Here is an 18,087-nt window from a genome sequence, read left to right as displayed (position 1 = left end):
CAGTGATGCATTCAAGCCTTTTATTCCAAGTCTCAAGTTGCGTCTCCAAGTCCTTGCCATCAAAAAAGAGGGAGATGCCTGTACTTGTCAAGTGGCTTTGTCCCATCCTGGTTACTTTTAAACCTCCAGTGATGTGGCGGCCCTGATCCACGTTATTTATGTACACAAGAACAGATATATCTACTTCAGACTTAACCAGGCTATCCATAATACATCTAGTCTAGTATTTTGTGCTCTGAGTTACAGTGGCTTCTCTCCAGGGATTTAGGCAGGATTCCTCCCTTGCCCAAACAGTAGATACTTGCCTCCTTCAATTTCTTGGCGATCTCTGCTATTATTCCTTGGTGGTCTCCTATTCAAGTACTAACTAGGCTGTTTCATTTCCAAAATGAGATCAGATGTGTTCAGGGTTGGTGGAGGTCTGTAGCTTGGTCAGAGGATGCTCTGGCAGACTGTGCCAAGTCTCTCGTTGCCATTCTTAGCCTGTTGCATTGACCCTCTATATCTGTCCTTTGCTCCCCCAGGGATCTCCTTCACCCCCAAGGAGGTGGGAGAGCATGTGGTCAGCGTGAAGAAGGCCGGCAAACATGTCACCAACAGCCCCTTCAAGATCATGGTGGGACAGTCAGAGATTGGTGATGCCAGCAAGGTCAAGGTATCTGGCAAGGGACTTGTGGAAGGACACACTTTCGAGGTGTCTGAATTTATCGTCGACACGCGCAGTGCAGGTGAGTCCAGAGGAGTGGAATGAGTGGATGCTTAATTTTTATTGTTGTTTTTCTGTGGTTGATGTTTTTGATTGGTTTTAATGTTATGATAGTTTAATTGCTTTTTAACTACAGTCAGCCCTCTGTATCTACAGATTTTGCACCCATGGATTCAACATCCAAGGCTTAAAAATAACCTCACCCCCTCCCATTCCAAAAAGCAAACCTTGATTTTGCCATTTTCTATAAGGGACACTATTTTAGTAGGCAATTGTATTTAATTGGACTTCAGCATCCACAGATTTTGGTATCCATAGCCGTGGATGTTAACTGTTGCAAGGCACCTTAGATCCCATACTTGGAAAATGGTGGGATGATGATGATGATGAATTGGCCAAGCTTACGGGGATGTGAAGCACTTATAACCAAAACCCCCACATCTGCCTGCTAGAACAAATCACACCAGTATTGCATGAATCCCAAATCATATAAAATATATCTGGCCCACATCTTTCTGAGTTCTAGAACTCGAAAATACATTGGGTCCATGTTATTCGTTGGAGTTTGGTTCCAGGATCCCCTGTGGATAACAAACTCCGTGGGTGCTCAAGTCCCATTAAATATAATAGCATAGCAACATGGTGTCCTTTATACAAACCGGAAAATCAAGACTTGCTATTTGGAATTTATACATTTTTTTTACTATTTTCAAATCATGGATACTACTACTACTACTACTAATAATAATAATAATAATAATAAAGATTTATTTCTAGCCCGCCCAATCATGAAGAATCCGGGTGGGTTACAACAGTAAAATACATCAAATTGCAATAGAGTTTTAAAAAAAAATCAAACCCTAGACCTGCCCCCCCCCCATTCCCAGTACTAAAACAGAATTAAACAGTAATAGTATAAAAACATTAACAACATTAACAACATTAAACAAAAAAATAGGCAGAAAGATAGGCGGTGAAGAATAGACAGATGAGGGGACAAATATCTCTGTATCTGGGGAGGATAACTAAGTTGGAAAGGCCTGCCTTGAATCAATCGATAAAAAATTGTGGATAAGGCAGACTGACTGTATTTCTTTGTTGTCAGCTCAGCAGGATTTCCCCCCAAAATGGAGACTGATGCTTAATTACTTCAGTTATTTTAGAGTTGTGGAGAGAAATGCTGATGCCTCATTCCTTCTGCTTGCTTTTCTTCCAGGCTATGGTGGTCTCGGCCTCTCCATCGAAGGTCCCAGCAAGGTGGACATTAACTGCGAGGACATGGAAGATGGTACCTGCAAAGTAACTTACTGCCCCACAGAGCCTGGGAACTATATTATCAACATTAAGTTTGCTGACAAGCACGTTCCAGGTGTGTGTATCTCCCATATGCAACGGAGCCTCTCCACTGTCTGCTTTTCAACTGTATATGTGACATTCAAGGTGCTAGTCTTTAGGTTTAAAGCTCTCTGTATCTTCATCTCAAATTATCTTCAAGATCTGTGACCATGCCAACTTCTGGTTTGTTTTGCACATCCAAAGGGTGAATCAGAAATTGAAAGGAGAAGAGAGGCCAGACTCTCCTGATTTCCTTTTTCCTTTCATGCCAGAATAAGCAATAACATGAACAATGGGAAGGATGGGGCCGTGATGTCCAGTAATTGGAACTCACAGTCCCCATGGAGGATAATGGTGATCTTTGAGCAATGGTTATCAAAGATTTGGCTTTGGAGAGAAAGACTTTAGAATTCCTTGTCTAAGAGAACAGTTGTTTTTGAAAGGAAAGTGAAGCCATTCACCTTAGGGATGCACACTGGCTCAAGTCTGTCCAATGGCTCAGGCCTCTGGGTAGGGAGAGAAGCATGCGGCTGCTGGAAGGAGGGTGTATCTATACTGTAGAAATAATGCAGTTTGACACAACTTTAAGTGCTCCATCCTATGGAAACCCTGGGATTTGTAGTTTTGCAGAGTCTTTAGCTTTTCTGCCAAAAGAGTGCTGGTGGTGCCTCAGAGAACTACAGATCCCAGGATTCTGTAGGATGAAGGCATGGCAGTTAAAGTGGCATCAACCTGCATTATTTGCAGATCATGCAAATAATCTACACATCTGAGAAAGTAGACTAAGCCTGTGAAAGCTTATGCTGTATGTGACATTGAAGGCTTTCACAGCTGGCATCTATAGTTTTTTGTTGGTTTTTTGGGCTATGTGGCCATGTTATGGAAGAATTTGTTCCTGACATTTTGCCTGCATCTGTGGCTGGCCCCAGATGCAGGCAAAACACTGGGAATAAATTTTTCCAGAACACGGCCACATAGCCTGAAAAGCCCAGAAAAAATTTATACCACATGTTCTTTTGCTGAGTTTGTTTCAAAGGTTCTACAATATCCTTTTGCAAATCAGGCAGTGTTTGGGATATGAAAGGGATCCTACTATAACTGCTGTGCTTTTTAATACTCCTCCAGGAAGCCCTTTCACTGTGAAGGTGACAGGTGAAGGACGCATGAAAGAGAGCATCACTCGCCGGCGTCAAGCACCATCCATTGCCACTATTGGCAGCACCTGTGACCTGAACCTCAAGATCCCAGGTAGGATGAGACATCTCAGATTGGGGTAATTGGGGGCCCAAGAGCCGAATGGCTGAGAACAGCTATTATGGACTTTCCCATTTCTTTCTCTTCTCCTGCCTCCCTAAATCTATCTCTTTTATCTGAACTAGAGCTGAAACAAACATACATACATCTGTATACACACACACACACACACACACACACACACACACACACACACGGAATCTGGAGACTGGGGTTTGAATTCCCATTTAACAACCAAAACCCAGTGGCTGACCTTGAGTGAGTCAACCCTAGAAAACCCCATGATAGGTTCACCATAAGTTGGAAATGTCTTGAAGGCACACAACAAGCATATCTGAAGCAAGAACCAGCATGGTGGTAGTGGTTTGAGTGTTGGACTAAGACACTGAGAGACTATGATTCAAACCTCACTCAGCCATGGAAACCCACTGGGTGACCCTGGACAAGTCCCACTCTCTCAGCGTCAGAGGAAGGCAAAGGCAAGCCATCCTGAACAAATTTTGCCAAGAAAACCTCATGATAAGTTTGCCTTTAGGCCTCCCTGAGTCATCGATTACTTGAAGGCACAGAATAACAACATCTGAAAATCTGAAAAAATGGGTTTTGGATGTCTGTTTGGGATTTTTAATTGGTTTAAGGTTTATTGTTTCAGCAGTAGTCCAGACATTAGCCTTTACCCATCTTGAAGTACCTTGTAAATTCTTCCAATCCTTATTCTTAAGTGAGAGTTCCAGTATCCCCCGTTTGGTGGCAACGATGGTTGGCTTTGGGTCCATGGGGCTGGTGGGTCTTCAGTTGAGCTTGGAAAAGGTACTTCTTGGACTATGACTCCCAGACGCTTTCCCATTTCTAACCTGCCTCTCCTCCTCCTCCTCTTCCTCGCTTCTTCCTCCCTTTCCTCCATCATGGCCTCTGGCGCAGGAAATTGGTTCCAGATGGTCTCTGCCCAGGAGCGGCTGACGCGCACCTTTACGCGCAGCAGCCACACGTACACACGCACCGAGCGGACCGAGATCAGCAAGACGCGGGGCGGCGAGACCAAGCGCGAGGTGCGGGTGGAGGAGTCCACCCAAGTGGGCGGGGACCCCTTCCACAACGTCTTTGGCGACTTCCTGGGCCGCGAGAGCCTTGGCTCCTTCGGCAGCATCGCCCGGACCCAGGAGGGTGCGTGCGGGGGGCCTTGCGGGTGTGTGTGTATTTCTGCTTCACAATGGGTGAGGAGCATGGAGCACGCGTTGTGTGGGGTTGCATGAGCCTCACATGGGGAGTGTGCAGCTCTGTGGCTGTGGAGGTGCATCCCATTGGTGCAAGAGTAGGTGACTATGGGGACTTAGGGGGTCACATTCAGGGTTGTTAGATATCATTGCTGCAAAGAAGGGCAAGGCACTGCAAAACATAGGACATTCAATACATTAGAAAATAAAAGCTAAAAACCCTAATAGAAATATAAATTCATTTCATATGGTTTATTTACAGGTATATTACATATACTGCATTTTATTATGTACTCAACCATATTTTTTCTGATGAATTTATCTTCATTAAAAGTGCTTTATTGGCTTGCAATATACATACTGACCAGTCAACCAAATATATGGTTTCCCAATTAACTCATATAAAAGGTTGCTTGAAGGACAGTAGAGCTTTCCTATCCTTGATAAGAAAAGGTATCTTTGCATGTTGTGGCACCCTATCAAATGAAATGGCTGAATGCTATGAAATTTTTGGCAATTGGTGGTTTTGAATTTGATGGTATTTGGGGCTGGGGGTGGAATGAGTATGTAAAATTCTGAACTCTTTAGTGAGTTGGTCAAATGCATGAAATGTGTGTGTGACTGTGCATTGATTTGGGTAGATCCCAGCTTCACACTTTGAACCTGAACGTTTGCATAAATCTGAATATTCCTGCAAGTGGTCACAGGCAAGGGTGTGACTTGTGGGGAATGGAATAGGTGGGGAGATCCAAGTAGAAAGATGAGCAGAAAACGTCGCTCCAACCCCAATACTAAAATTCACCCTTCTACAGACAGTGGCATCCCCGGGCTTGGAGTCACCTGGTGTGGGAAGGGGGCTGCTGGCAAGGGGCTTTCTCGTGAGGAGGGAGCTGGGTGGACACGAAGCCAAGAGGAGGCTCACCCCTTCTCCCTTGCTGCCGTATGGCTTCCTCATATGGAAGGAGCCAGGTGGAGGTGAAGCCAAAAGAGGTGTGCTCACCCTTCTCTGCTGCATGGTTATTTCATGAGAAGGGAGCTGGGCAGCGGCAAAGCTGTAGCAGTGCACTTGCTTCCTTCTCTGGGAGAGAGCCACAGCAGCAGAGAAGAAGGGGCAGGCGGTGGCAGCAGCACCACATCTCTCTGCAGCGGAAGAAGGGTCCGATCAGGTGTCACCTCTCTTCTGAAGTGTCACCCGGTGTAGTCTGCACCTCCCCCCATTGATGCCACTGTCTCAGTATAAAGCCTGCAGCTGACACTAGCTGTTTACTTTTTAGACAATGTTCTGCATTCATGAGGACTACAAGCATACTTTTTCCTTTCAGTAAGCAGAACTACAGGCTTCCCTAGCTGCTTGGTGAAAACACTGGGTTGCTTTGATGCTGAGGCTGCTTGTGTGTTTGGAGGGTGGGTTAAAGTGCCATTTTGGAACTGGTGAAACTTTTGCAGGATCTTGCTCTGACTGTCCCATCTATCTGTGTTCTCTCCTCTGGTTCAGGTGAGGCAGGGTTACAAGCCATGACCGCCCAGGTGACCAGTCCATCAGGGAAGATGGCAGAGGCGGAAATCATCGAGGGAGAGGACAGTGCCTACTCGGTGCGCTTTGTGCCACAGGAGATGGGCCCCCACACTGTCAACGTCAAATACCGTGGCCAGCATGTGCCCGGAAGCCCCTTCCAGTTTACGGTGGGGCCACTGGGAGAAGGGGGTGCCCACAAGGTGCGAGCTGGAGGCCCCGGCTTGGAGAGAGGTGTGGCAGGAGTGCCAGGTAAGGGCACCAACACACCAACATTTTCCCCTAGAACATTTGGAAATCTGGATGTGTTTGAGTGTTAAATACCTGCAGTGTTGACTTGCCTTTTGTTTTACTTGTAATGACATACTCTGGATGGCTTAACAGCTGCTTCCTTCAAAAAAATATGGGGTTATTGGTTAAAGCAAGATTTTAGTGTATATGGATCTTCTTTCAGGGGAAAATCACATCCCTTGGAGTCATGGATTTTTGGGGATGGGTTGCCTCTGAAATTGGTGCTGGGAACTCTGGGGGCCACAAAAACAGCCTCAGGGGACACATGTAGCCCATGGGAATTCCACTCCTCAACTGTCCAGGATGGGAAGGTGCTTGGGTCAATGGACAGCTTGTGAATTATTTCTTTGGGTGGGCCAGGATGGTATCCAGGGAATGGCCACTCTTGGGTTGGGTTAGAATGGGCAGGAGGCTGCTATTCTTACTCTGTTTCCACCAACTTTGCAGCTGAATTCAGCATATGGACTCGGGAGGCAGGTGCTGGGGGCCTCTCCATCGCAGTCGAGGGGCCGAGCAAGGCGGAGATTGCCTTTGAAGACAGGAAAGATGGCTCCTGCGGCGTCTCCTACATCGTCCAGGAACCAGGTAGGGTTATGGGTGGCAGTTGCAAAACCCTTGGATCTGTTTTAGATGATGATGTAGGTGCCCTTGGTGTCTAGTCTGCTCCCTTTATTTGGACCTCCTTGGGAGGCTTCCTTTCCAGCAGATTGTGACCATAACCCTGTCTCCCTTGCCCAGGTGACTATGAAGTGTCTATCAAATTCAACGATGAACACATCCCTGACAGCCCGTTTGTGGTTCCTGTGGCATCCCATTCGGACGATGCCCGACGCCTGACTGTCACAAGTCTCCAGGTACCACTTTGCCCAGTCTGGGAAGGAAAATAACATGCAAAAAGGAGTTATGGAGGAGTGTGGGGAGAAGGGAATGAAAAAGGAAGAGAAAGGTTGAGCACTTTTAAAGAGGATATCTTTGTAAAAATATATTTTTTCTGGGAGCTGTTAGCTTCTTGTGGGCATCAGCCTGCCAGTGTTCTAGTTCTGCCTTATTTTCAGCTGCCAAATTTGGAAGGAGATTCAGGTAGAAATGACACCCCAAAATGCAGTTCAAACTACATGCTGTGCTACTTGTGTGTCTTTGGCTTGGATCCTGTTGGTTAGTGCTACTAAAGTAAACCCACTGATTCAAAGGTTGAATGGTAAATCCCGTTGATTCAATACGCCTGCTCTAGTTGGGACTGCCAACAGCATGGAGGCCAGTGTTTCCTAGATAGCTGCAGAATTTGGAAAAGCTCCTGTGAGTGGTGATACAGCAATGACAATTCCCAGAATCCCCTAGCCAGCATGAATTGAACTGGGATTTGTTTGTGGGAGCTATCATCCAAAAAGGCATTTTCTTAAGCTCTCAACTGGGAAGAAATTATTTTCAGGAATTATCTAATTGAAGAAATATATAGGATATGCATTTATATGTAATTTGTATTTGTACTGTTTGTTTGTAGTGAAGATATATGTTGGTATTGTTGTATGTATGTGTTTTATATAATAAAATATGTGTGTAAAAAATATAAAAAAGAAAAGCATGTTAGTCTACCATTTTCCAAATATTCTTTTCTGTCTCCCCTGCAGGAGACCGGCTTGAAGGTGAACCAGCCTGCTTCTTTTGCAGTGCAGCTCAATGGAGCACGTGGCGTGATTGACGCCAAGGTCCACACGCCTTCTGGGTTGGTGGAAGAATGTTATGTCTCAGAACTGGACAGTGGTGAGTAAATTCAGGGATTTCATGGGTGGGAGAGTAGGAGACTCAGAGGGGATACAGACTGGCAGAAGGGGGTGGTGAGACGCCGCCCCTTTCTGCCCCAGATAGAGGCCGCAGCAGATAAATGGCGCAACTTCCGGGAGGCCTAAAAAGAACCTGCTCCTGATGTGTTCTTTTTATGCTGCATGTGGGGTGCCATTGGGGCACTCATGCGCTATCTTGATATCCATGTGGCACAGAGCTGTTTGAGCGCTGTGCCATGTGGACATCATCATCACATGCCCTGTGTGGATGGGGGTGTGGCAAGAGGGTGCTCGTGTCCCAATAGTAGAGCTGGGCGCATGTGGATGCCCAGCCCTACCTAACACTAATTTCAGACCCAGGCCGGGGCAAAGCACCCCTCTGTACTGGGCCTAATCTTTGGCCACAGAATCCCATGACAGTGCTTCCCTAAGTCTGATGCCTGTGTTGAAATTTACACTTTCCCCATGCTCTGAACCTAACTGAAATTAGTGTTTCAGAACTGGACTGTTGTTAGGTGTGGAAGATGGAGACTTCTTAATCTGTAGCGATTGCTAATGGTTATTTCTGAGAGTGGGGGAAGTACCCCTCCAGCTTCCAGGGACACTGAAGTACCTTCTAAGTTTGGGGGGCAAAGTATTCTAGAATATGTTGAAGGGAAAAAAGGCTCAGCTTTGGAAAGGAAATAAGAAGCTGAACGTCTGGGGTTAGATTACTCATAAGTGTACTATGCAAATTGGTGTGCATTTTTGCACATTTGGATTGATGGTTAATTGTCATCACTTTCCTGTGCAAATTCACATCTATTTGTATCTGTATACTTTCCCTCTGCTGAAAATGTGCAGCCATCCGAATGCATGGGAAGCAGATGGATGGGGTCACATGTGTGATAATGTGCATTTCTGCAAATTTCAGTGGCTGCTCCAGTAAAAACAGCAAAGCCTTTTCCCATAGAGTTTAAGGAGTTCCACCACACGCTGAAAGCCCAAACTCCTGCGAATTATGTGTGGCCATGATCACATTTTATTTGACTGGAATGAGGAGTATTTTAATTGTGTGGACTAGACCCTGGAGGAGCTGGAGCTGCTCTGATTTCTAATGGACAGTGGGGCCCACAGGTGTTTCCCATTTGGCTCACAGAGGTTTCCCAGATGGTTGTGCTACACCAGATCACCAGATCACTGCTGACAGTGACGTTCCAACAGGGATTTGCATTTGGTCTATATCGTGGTTTGTCTGTGAAAAACAGGAGTACAGATGAATAGAACAAAATGCGACTAAGGACTGGGAGATTTGTCATCTGCAATAGCAATGGAAATCATAGAATCATAGAATCATAGAGTTGGAAGAGACCACTAGGGCCATCCAGTCCAACCCCCTGCCATGCAGGAAATCCAAATCAAACATCCCTGACAGTCTATAGTTTAGAAAAGTTGTGTTTGTGAATGAAGGCTCCCTGAATCCCCCAGCGGACTAGGGTCTCAGGAAGACCCAGTTCAGAAAAATAACTTTTCTGTGTTCTCAGGTGTGTTTGTATGTCATAGTGGCAACTGAAAAAAGCCCATGAGGTGGCATTTGATAGGCCATAAAGGACTCAGGAAGCAGATAGCATGCAGTCCTTAGCATCCTTCTTGAAGTCTCGGAGGAATCTACTCAGCCTCTGACCCCTCTGCAGTATGACTGATGCCTTTGCTTTCTCCTCCCCAGACAAATATGCTATCCGTTTCATCCCTCACGAGAATGGTGTCCACTCCATCGATGTCCGGTTCAATGGCAGACACGTCCCCGGCAGCCCCTTCAACATCCGTGTTGGGGAGCAGAGCCAGGTGGGCGACCCAGGGCTGGTCACAGCCTACGGTCCTGGCCTGGAGGGAGGAACTACAGGTAAGCCTTTTTCTTTCTCTTGCAGCTTGTGGAAGAGCTCTTCCTCCCATCTGCATTGGGATATAATGCCTGCAAGGCTTTGCAATTGTGGGTTCTGCTGGGCAGGGGTATAGACAGCCTTCTATATTCAGACCGCTCCAAATGTCTTCGGTATGTTTTTTGCTAACTTGCAGCAAATTTATTTATTTATTTATCTATTTAATTTTTATGCTATCTTTCTCTCAGAGTGGGACCCAAGGCAGCTCACAGAAAGAAATCAGTTAAAATCCACAAGCACACTTTAAAAGCAATTAAAATAGTAACGACTAAAACAGTATAAAATTATTTAAAAACATGCAAGTTAAAAAAATAGATAAAATAGATGGAAAAGCTAGTATATATTTGGTTGCTATACATCTATGTATATTTTTGTATGTTTTTGTATTCTATGTTGTTTATGTGTCATGTGTTATGTGTACATTTTAGAAAACTTTCAATAAAGATTATTCCAAAAAAATAAATAAATAGATAAAATACATATCCCAATAAAAAGCCTCCCTGGTATGGTTACATATTAAAAGGCTGCTTAAACAAAAAGCTTGCCACTGAAAGAGCAGGGAAGAGACCAGCTTAGCTTCCTGTGGAAGGCAGTCCCAGAGGTTGGGAGCAGCCACCAGGAAAGCCCCCTCTCATGCCCTCACCAAGTGCACCTGGGATGGACTGAGGGAGAGTATGCTTTTCCCTGGAGATCTTAAGAGTTCTTGCAGGTTCATATGGGGAGATATAGTCTTTCAGATGCCTTGGCCTGGCTCTATGCAGCACACACAGCTTCCAAGTGGGTTGAGGTTGCCATATTGGCTCCCTAGTTCTACAACCTCTCTACTGGATTAACATTTTTATCCTCACTTCAGTTTTATGAAAGCAAGAAAAACCATAACAAATAAGTCAGTCCCTGTGACAGTTTAAAAGACACGGCACAAAAGGAAGAAGCTGTTGGGAGGGATGAGGAAATAAATCAAACTCACAGGCAGTACTTGGAGCTACATGGCGATTCTATTTATTTATTTTTATATTTATTTGGGTGCCTAGTTCTCTAACAAGTGGAAACAGTCAAGGGATAAGAGGGGCCAAGAGGATCTAGTCTCTTCCCTTCTTCTTCACATCTCTCCTTTCCTGCTGTCAGATGGAATGCCCAGGCTCTCTAATCCTCTCCCATTTTTTTCTTCCACTTTGGGAGTGGAAGGGCTTCCTGACATTCTGGCTTCTCTTTCAACAGGTGTCTCTTCTGAGTTCTTTGTCAAGACGCGCAATGCAGGCTCCAGCGCCCTCTCCGTCACCATCGACGGGCCCTCCAAGGTGCAGATGGACTGCCAGGAGTGCCCTGAGGGCCACAAAGTCACCTACATGCCCATGGCACCGGGAAGCTACCTCATCTCCATCAAGTATGGAGGCCCACAACACATTGTGGGCAGCCCCTTCAAGGCTAAGGTCACAGGTAGGAGGGCCAAATGGCCACAAGCTGGGAAGGGAGGAACTGCGGGTGCTGTCTTGCTCTGAGAAAGAGGGGTGCTGGGATTTTGGGGAGGCACAATAGGGAGTTTGTGACTTCTTCCTGGCTAGAAAGCTTTCCCAGTAATCTCAGCTAACTTAGTGGTGAGCAGTCACTCTGACTATGCTCAGAGACACTGTTATAATCATAGACTCATAGAGTTGGAAGAGACCACAAAGGCTATCCATTCTGCTATGAAGAAAGATACAACCAAAGTACCCCCTGTGCTTTGACAGATGGCCACCCAGTTTCTGTTTGAAAACCTACCAAGAAGCAGACTCTGCCAGATTCCCATGCAGCATCTTTCATCATCAAACACTCTTACTGTCAGGAAGTTCTTCCTAATGTTGAGGTGGGATCTCTCTTCTTGTAGCTGGAATTCATTGCTCCATGTCCTAGTATCTGGAGCTGCAGAAAACAAGCTTGTTCCATCTTCAGTATGACATCACCTCAAATACTGAAGCAGGGCTGTCATGTCACTCCTTAACCTTCCCTTCTCTAGGATAAACATACCTAACTCCCTAAGCCAGTTCTTATAGGGCATGACTTTCAGACTTTTAACCATTTTGACATAACTCCAGCTCATCTTCATCACTACTGCACCTCAGGAGCCAAATAGCTCCAGGAGGCCAGGGGACAATTTTCTCATCCTGAAACTCATCAAAAAGAAAACCAGAATTCCACTTGCTGTTTCCAAAAATGTCTTGGGAATGTGAGAAACTTGACATACATATATTGTTTTAAAGGAGAGATTATATCTCTTGATGTCTTCCTGGAGTGGCAATTCTCCTTTTACTGAAATTTTTTTAAATGGAGAGGGTCTGAAGGTGTGTTGGCTCAGCAAAACTATACATGGCCCAATCCTCTACCATGTATCAGCCATGACATTCCATACAGCTCCAGTCCCAGAGAGATAAGATGGTATGCAAAGGGATTTTGTAGTACCTTTGAGACTAATAGAAAGAAAGAGGTTGTTAGCATGAGCTTTTGTAGACTCGAGCCTACTTCCTCAGATGCATGTTTGGAGTGGAGAATCCAGACACAGAAGTATATAAGACAGTTGTATATGAGAATACCATCTGAAATTCGAAACCTTGTGGGCATGGAGATGAGGTGGCAAGTTCCGTTTTAACAATGGCCATTGGGGGACAAAGGCAGGAGGAAGGCTGTTGCACAAAGCCAAGGAGAGTAGATAACCATATGAATGAGTACTGGAATGTAGTCTGGGAAACAGACAGGAGATATGATGACCTGGTCAAGGGTGCCCTCATGAAGATGGCGGTTAGATAGTGTTTAAATGTGTGTAGCATGCCAGAAAACCATTATCTGTTCATTCCCTTCTGGAGAATTGGAGTCTGTAGATACATTCCAGTTGTGCTATTTCTCTTTCCAGTCTTCCTCTGTAGTTCTTTTGTTCAAGAACTGCTGTTCTGAGGTCTGTCCTTACCTAAGATAGGTTTAGTTGCATAAGAGTCCTGTCTCCACATGACTAGTTGTGCCAGAATGCAGATAGAATGATGTGTTCACCCCACTAAAGATAGTGTGACAGAAATAGATTATGACTGTATTTCTGCATCTGAGTTGGTGGCTGAGAACCTGTTGACAGCCAGTGCAATGTAAAACCACTCCAGCATCACTTGGGAGGGAATTGAAGCATCCAGACTGGCACAGGTGTGAGGACGGGTTTGCCCTCCCGGATGGACTGTGGCACAGGAAAAGTGGAACTGTGCTTTCAGGTCTTTCTAAGAGCGCCATGGGCTGTTGTGCAATATGAGGAAAGGCTTGCATAAGGAGGTCTCAGAGACTGCTTTTTACATGTCAGTGAAAAATCCAACCGCTTCCATAATCGCCCAGGTATGGGTGCATCACCAGCATGAGCCCAGTGAAAAGGCTTGTCTGCACAATTAAAATAGTCCTCATTATGTTCAATTTGAATGAGTTTGGTGTTTTGGCAAACAGAGGAGGGTAATTCCACAAACTCTGCAGAAAAGGAATTCACATTTTTTACTATAGTTTCCCCAAGGATGCACATTATTGGATGGGTGACCATCCAATTCGCATGCCTTTGCGTGGCAGTGCATTTCTGGCAGAGAGAGTGTGTCATATTATTATTATTATTATTATTATTATTATTATTATTATTATTAAGCTTTATTTATACAGCATTATGAATTTACACAGTGCTGTACATACAATCAATTAAAATAGATAAAATATGTACGCCTATGGTGTACATTCTACAAAAATAATTAACTATAATACATATTAGTACATGTTAACATCCAATAAAATAAGGCAGACAATAAATTAAAACAGAATTAAAATATTCTCTGAAGATGCCAGCAACAGCTACTGGCGAAATGTCTAAACTGTCCTAAAGCACGGCCTCATAGCCCGAAAAAAACACAAAAAAACTATAGTGTTGTGTGTGTCTGCTGAATTCGAATAGATGCAAATTGGCACAGGAGATGCAAATGTGTGAACATCCACAATGATTCGCATAATAGACTTACAGTATGTGTAGACTAGCCCAAACAATCTTATCTCACTTGTGCAAAGCTAAGGTGCTTGTCCCCAGATCACATCAAGGAGTCCATGACCATAAGGTCTCTGGTCTGTGGTCCAATGCTCTAAGCAATATCCATCATGGTCCTTCATTCAGGGCTTCCTCTCATGAACGGATAACTTCATCCTAGTGTAGCCTTGATGGGTCGAGGCTGGGAAGAAAAGATGAGCAGCCAGGTATGCTCAGGTGCCTCTCAGTGCAGGAAACCATTGGGTGACCCCCTTGTCTTCCTTCCTTCTCCCCAGGACCTCGCCTGTCGGGGGGACACAGCCTCCATGAGACGTCAACGGTGCTGGTTGAGACCGTCACCAAAGCCTCGTCATCGGTGGGCGGCAGCTACAGCGCCCTTCCCAAATTCTCATCTGATGCCAGCAAAGTGGTGGCCCGGGGACCTGGGCTAACCAAGGCCTTCGTGGGCCAGAAGAACACCTTCACTGTGGACTGCAGCAAGGCTGGTGAGCATCACTGAATCCCAGCATGCCAGAGCAAGGGAAAGACGTTGCATTGTTAGGGTTGAGAGAAAGAGGCAGGGTCCTAAAGCAAACTTTTGGAAACGTTTAGAAAGTTTTCAAAATCTGGTGTTCTTAGTTTCTGCTATTCCTCTGAACAGGATAAATGGTAAGCCTGAGTAATTTGCTGACTTGCCAAAGGCTGCTATCACACTGCAGACTTAATGCAGTTTGACACTACTTTAACTGCCATGGCTCCATCCTATGGAATCCTGGCATTTTTGTAGTTTGTTGTGCACCAGAGTGCTCTCTGACAGAAATGGATAAATATTTTGCAGAACTACAAACCTCCAAAATCCATAGCATCGAGCCATGGCAGTCAAAGCAGAATCAAACTGCATTTATTCTTCAGTGTAGATGCAGCCAGAGTCATAATTTTCCTTTTCCCCCCTGAGCCATCTGTTGGATTTAATTCTCTTCCACACTATGCTGTTATAGTGCTTTGATTCTGGTTTAACTGCCATGTATGCATACTATGCAACCCTGAGGTCTGTAGTCTAGTGATTGACTTTCTGGAAGAGATTTCTAAAGACTTCATAAAACTTCCAGTTGCTAAATTCCATAGAATGGATTCACAGCTTTTAAAGTCGTGCAAATTGAGTCTCACGTATCCAAATATTTGGGACCAGAAGTGTTTTGGATTTTTGAGTTTTTTGGATTTTGGAATATTTGCAATACACATAATGAGATATCTTGGAGATGGAACCCAAGTCTAAGCATGGAATTAATTTATTTTTGTATACACCTTATACACATACCCTGATAGTAATTTTATACATGATTTTTAAAAAGAATTTTGTGGATGAAAAACGTTTGTGTGCATTAGACTATCAGAAAGCAAAGCTATCTCAGCCCCTCATGTGGACAATTTTTGGATTTTGTAATATACTGGAGTTTGGAATTCTGGGTAAGGGAAACTCAGTCTGTATCACAGTACTGTGCTTGTGTACTGTGAAAAGAGACCTTAGGTGCTAGACTCCAGTGAGTTACAGAGGTTAAAAAAATAAAGCAGGATATTACAAATCTGAACATGTACAAATATAAGTAAGATGAAGATTGGAAAGATAGAGAGCTCTGAGTAGATGCCTCAAAATTTAACTTGGAAACCGAGATATCTGTGCTACAGATATCAAATGTTCTGGAAATCCTAATGTGCATTTGCTGATCCTTTCTGGGAAAGGATCAGATCAGAAGCAAAGTGGAAGTTCTGGACTGATCTCTTTCATAAGCAAGTAATGCAGAGTTGGATTGCCTCTCAGGCCCAGGGGTTGAATCTGTCCCTCTTGGGTTTCTAAATCTTGCCTCCCCCAGATGGCCATGGATCCTTTCTTCTCCATGACACTATCTTTTGGTTTCCCAACTTTTGTATAGGCTTCCCCAGTCCTAAAATGTTGAAGAACTTCTCTTTCACTGGCGACCAAAACTTTAAGATGAACTAGGCTGGTGTTTGTGGACCTGCCTCTTTTGCCTTTAGCTGCACCTAGCCCTGGAATGTGGCCCACGAGACATTCTCTGGCATCAGATGTGGCCCCCAGGATGAAAAAGGTCCATAGAATGGGATTTACTCAAATGTAAACTGAATCAAAGCCTCTTTTCTTCTCTCCCTGTAGGTACCAACATGCTGATGGTGGGTGTCCACGGCCCCAAGACGCCCTGCGACGAGGTCTATGTCAAACACATGGGCAACCGCGTCTACAATGTCACATACACCGTCAAGGAGAAAGGGGATTACATCCTCATTGTCAAATGGGGGGACGAAGGCGTGCCTGGTAGCCCCTACCAAGTCAACGTGCCCTAGAGGGGCCAGGCCCGGTGCCGCTCCCCCGTGGCCATGCCCCACACTTCCACACCAAGGACTGGCATTGCCAAACATCTAGGATGCCCTGGGGCAGGGCCAGCACAATGACGAACCTTGGGACAATTTGGGTTGCCTGTTTTGGACTTTGCCGTTCAACTCTTTTGCCCGGCTAAGGGCTTGGGATGGGGCGGGGAGGGCAAGGTGTGCACCATTTTAGCGCAATGGCGACATGGCGGGAGGGGTAGAGGAGAAGGGGAAACAATATCAGTAGGCAAGAAAGGTGGGAGCGAAGGACCTAGTTGTGGGTTGCCCCTTGGTAGTCAAATTGAGGAAGGCCAGGTGGGGAGGGAATGCCTCTTAGTACCAATTTGCACAATTCTTTGCTGCCATGGGGTTGAGTCCTCAGCCTCCCAGTGTTGTTGGGTACTTTTGGAGTAGGAAGGTGATTTTGAGCAAGAAGTAATGGAGATGTGGAGAGCAGAGTTTTTAGAGAGTTCCACCAGGACCAGCTGGAGAGGCAAACAGAGAGGTCATCTGTGCCCCCTTCTCTTGAGCTGGGATTGGATGTAAAAGGATGGAAGGATGGAGCAAACCAGTGTTGTTTGGAGCTCATTGCTCCCAAAGGACAATCACTGAAGAAAAGGACAGTCTATTGAGGATGACTCTCCTGCCCACGCTCTTGTTGACTCTCACAACTTCATCAGGGCTTCCTTCTGCAAGAGCATGCCCTGCCAGGCTGTGCCAAAAGGAATTGGTTCAGAAAGCACAGTGGAAGTTGGCATCAACACCATCCGGTGCCCTTTTGGGAGTTTCCAGTGACCTCGGCCCCTTCCTTCTGCCCCACCTTACAAACCGGTTGGCTGTCGCTCTGACCGGGGGCAGCTTGAACCAAAGAGTTTTCTTATTTGTTTTTTGTTTTTTAGAAAAGGAAGAAAGGGAAAAAATAATATTAAAAAAATGATTGGGGAAGGAGGGAAAGGGGATAAGAATCCTGTGCGGGTAGGATGTTTTTTGGGTTGGGGGAGGGATTTTTTAGCCATGAGTTTGGGGTTGCGTGTGTGTCCTACCGGGCTGGAATGGCACCTCCACTAGCAGATGGCGGTTGGGTTGGAGCAAGGGAGCTGTGCCCAGCCAAACCTGCCCACCAGCAATAAAGACGACTTGCTTTTAAAACTCTGTTTTGCAGCTTGTTCTTTGTGGTGGTAGTGGTTTCATTAAATCTCTGGAAGGCATTTGTAGTTGTTGTGTGCCTTCAAGTCATTTCTGACTTATGGTGATCTTAAGAGGGACTATCACGGGTTTTTCTGAGGATGAGAGTGTGTGAGTTGCCTATGGTCACCCAGCGGGTTTCTCTGGCCAAGTGGGGAATTGAACCCTGGTTGCCAGAGTCATGTTCCTATGCTCAAACTACAGTCAGCCCTCCATGTCCGCAGATTTTTTTTATCCATGGATTCAATCATCCACAGCTTGAAAATAGTTTTAAAAATAGATAAAAATTCCAAAAAGCAAAGCTTGATTTTACCATTTTATATAAGGGACACCATTTTACTATGCCATTGTATATAATGGGATTTGAACATCCCGGGATTTTGGTATCCACAGAACCAAACCCCAGCAGACACCAAGGGCCACTGTGCTACATAAAACACATGTTTTCTGTACTGAACTGAGAACAGCAACATCTTGGACAAATACTGTCATAATCTGTTT

At 45.2% G+C, this 18,087-nt stretch overlaps 2 protein-coding genes across 5 annotated transcripts in view; both read left to right on the top strand.

Moving 5' to 3' along the window:
- Positions 1-17,550, top strand: part of LOC149311553 (filamin-C) — an 88,646-nt gene extending 71,096 nt beyond the window's left edge. For all 4 annotated transcript variants that reach the window (XM_089527363.1, XM_089527362.1, XM_089527361.1 and 1 more), the window contains 12 exons: positions 525-728; positions 1,923-2,075; positions 3,167-3,289; positions 4,217-4,459; positions 6,005-6,274; positions 6,761-6,898; positions 7,052-7,167; positions 7,942-8,074; positions 9,800-9,976; positions 11,232-11,450; positions 14,316-14,525; positions 16,190-17,550. In XM_089527363.1, the coding sequence (XP_089383489.1) occupies positions 525-728; positions 1,923-2,075; positions 3,167-3,289; positions 4,217-4,459; positions 6,005-6,274; positions 6,761-6,898; positions 7,052-7,167; positions 7,942-8,074; positions 9,800-9,976; positions 11,232-11,450; positions 14,316-14,525; positions 16,190-16,377 (2,174 nt within the window). In that variant the 3' untranslated portion in view covers positions 16,378-17,550. The remainder of the gene's footprint in view (positions 1-524; positions 729-1,922; positions 2,076-3,166; positions 3,290-4,216; positions 4,460-6,004; positions 6,275-6,760; positions 6,899-7,051; positions 7,168-7,941; positions 8,075-9,799; positions 9,977-11,231; positions 11,451-14,315; positions 14,526-16,189) is intronic.
- LOC149311551 (protein SPMIP1-like) overlaps positions 1-18,087 on the top strand; it is a 72,309-nt gene that overhangs the window by 40,056 nt on the left and 14,166 nt on the right. The gene's annotated exons all lie outside the window — the stretch shown is intronic.

The sequence above is a fragment of the Sceloporus occidentalis genome, unplaced genomic scaffold, assembly GCF_023333645.1.
Source record: "Sceloporus occidentalis isolate IW3139 unplaced genomic scaffold, rSceOcc1.0.p SCAF_5, whole genome shotgun sequence".
Taxonomy (NCBI): domain Eukaryota; kingdom Metazoa; phylum Chordata; class Lepidosauria; order Squamata; family Phrynosomatidae; genus Sceloporus; species Sceloporus occidentalis.
The sequence above is the reverse complement of the archived record's forward strand: the minus strand, read 5'-3'. Positions and strand labels throughout refer to the sequence as shown.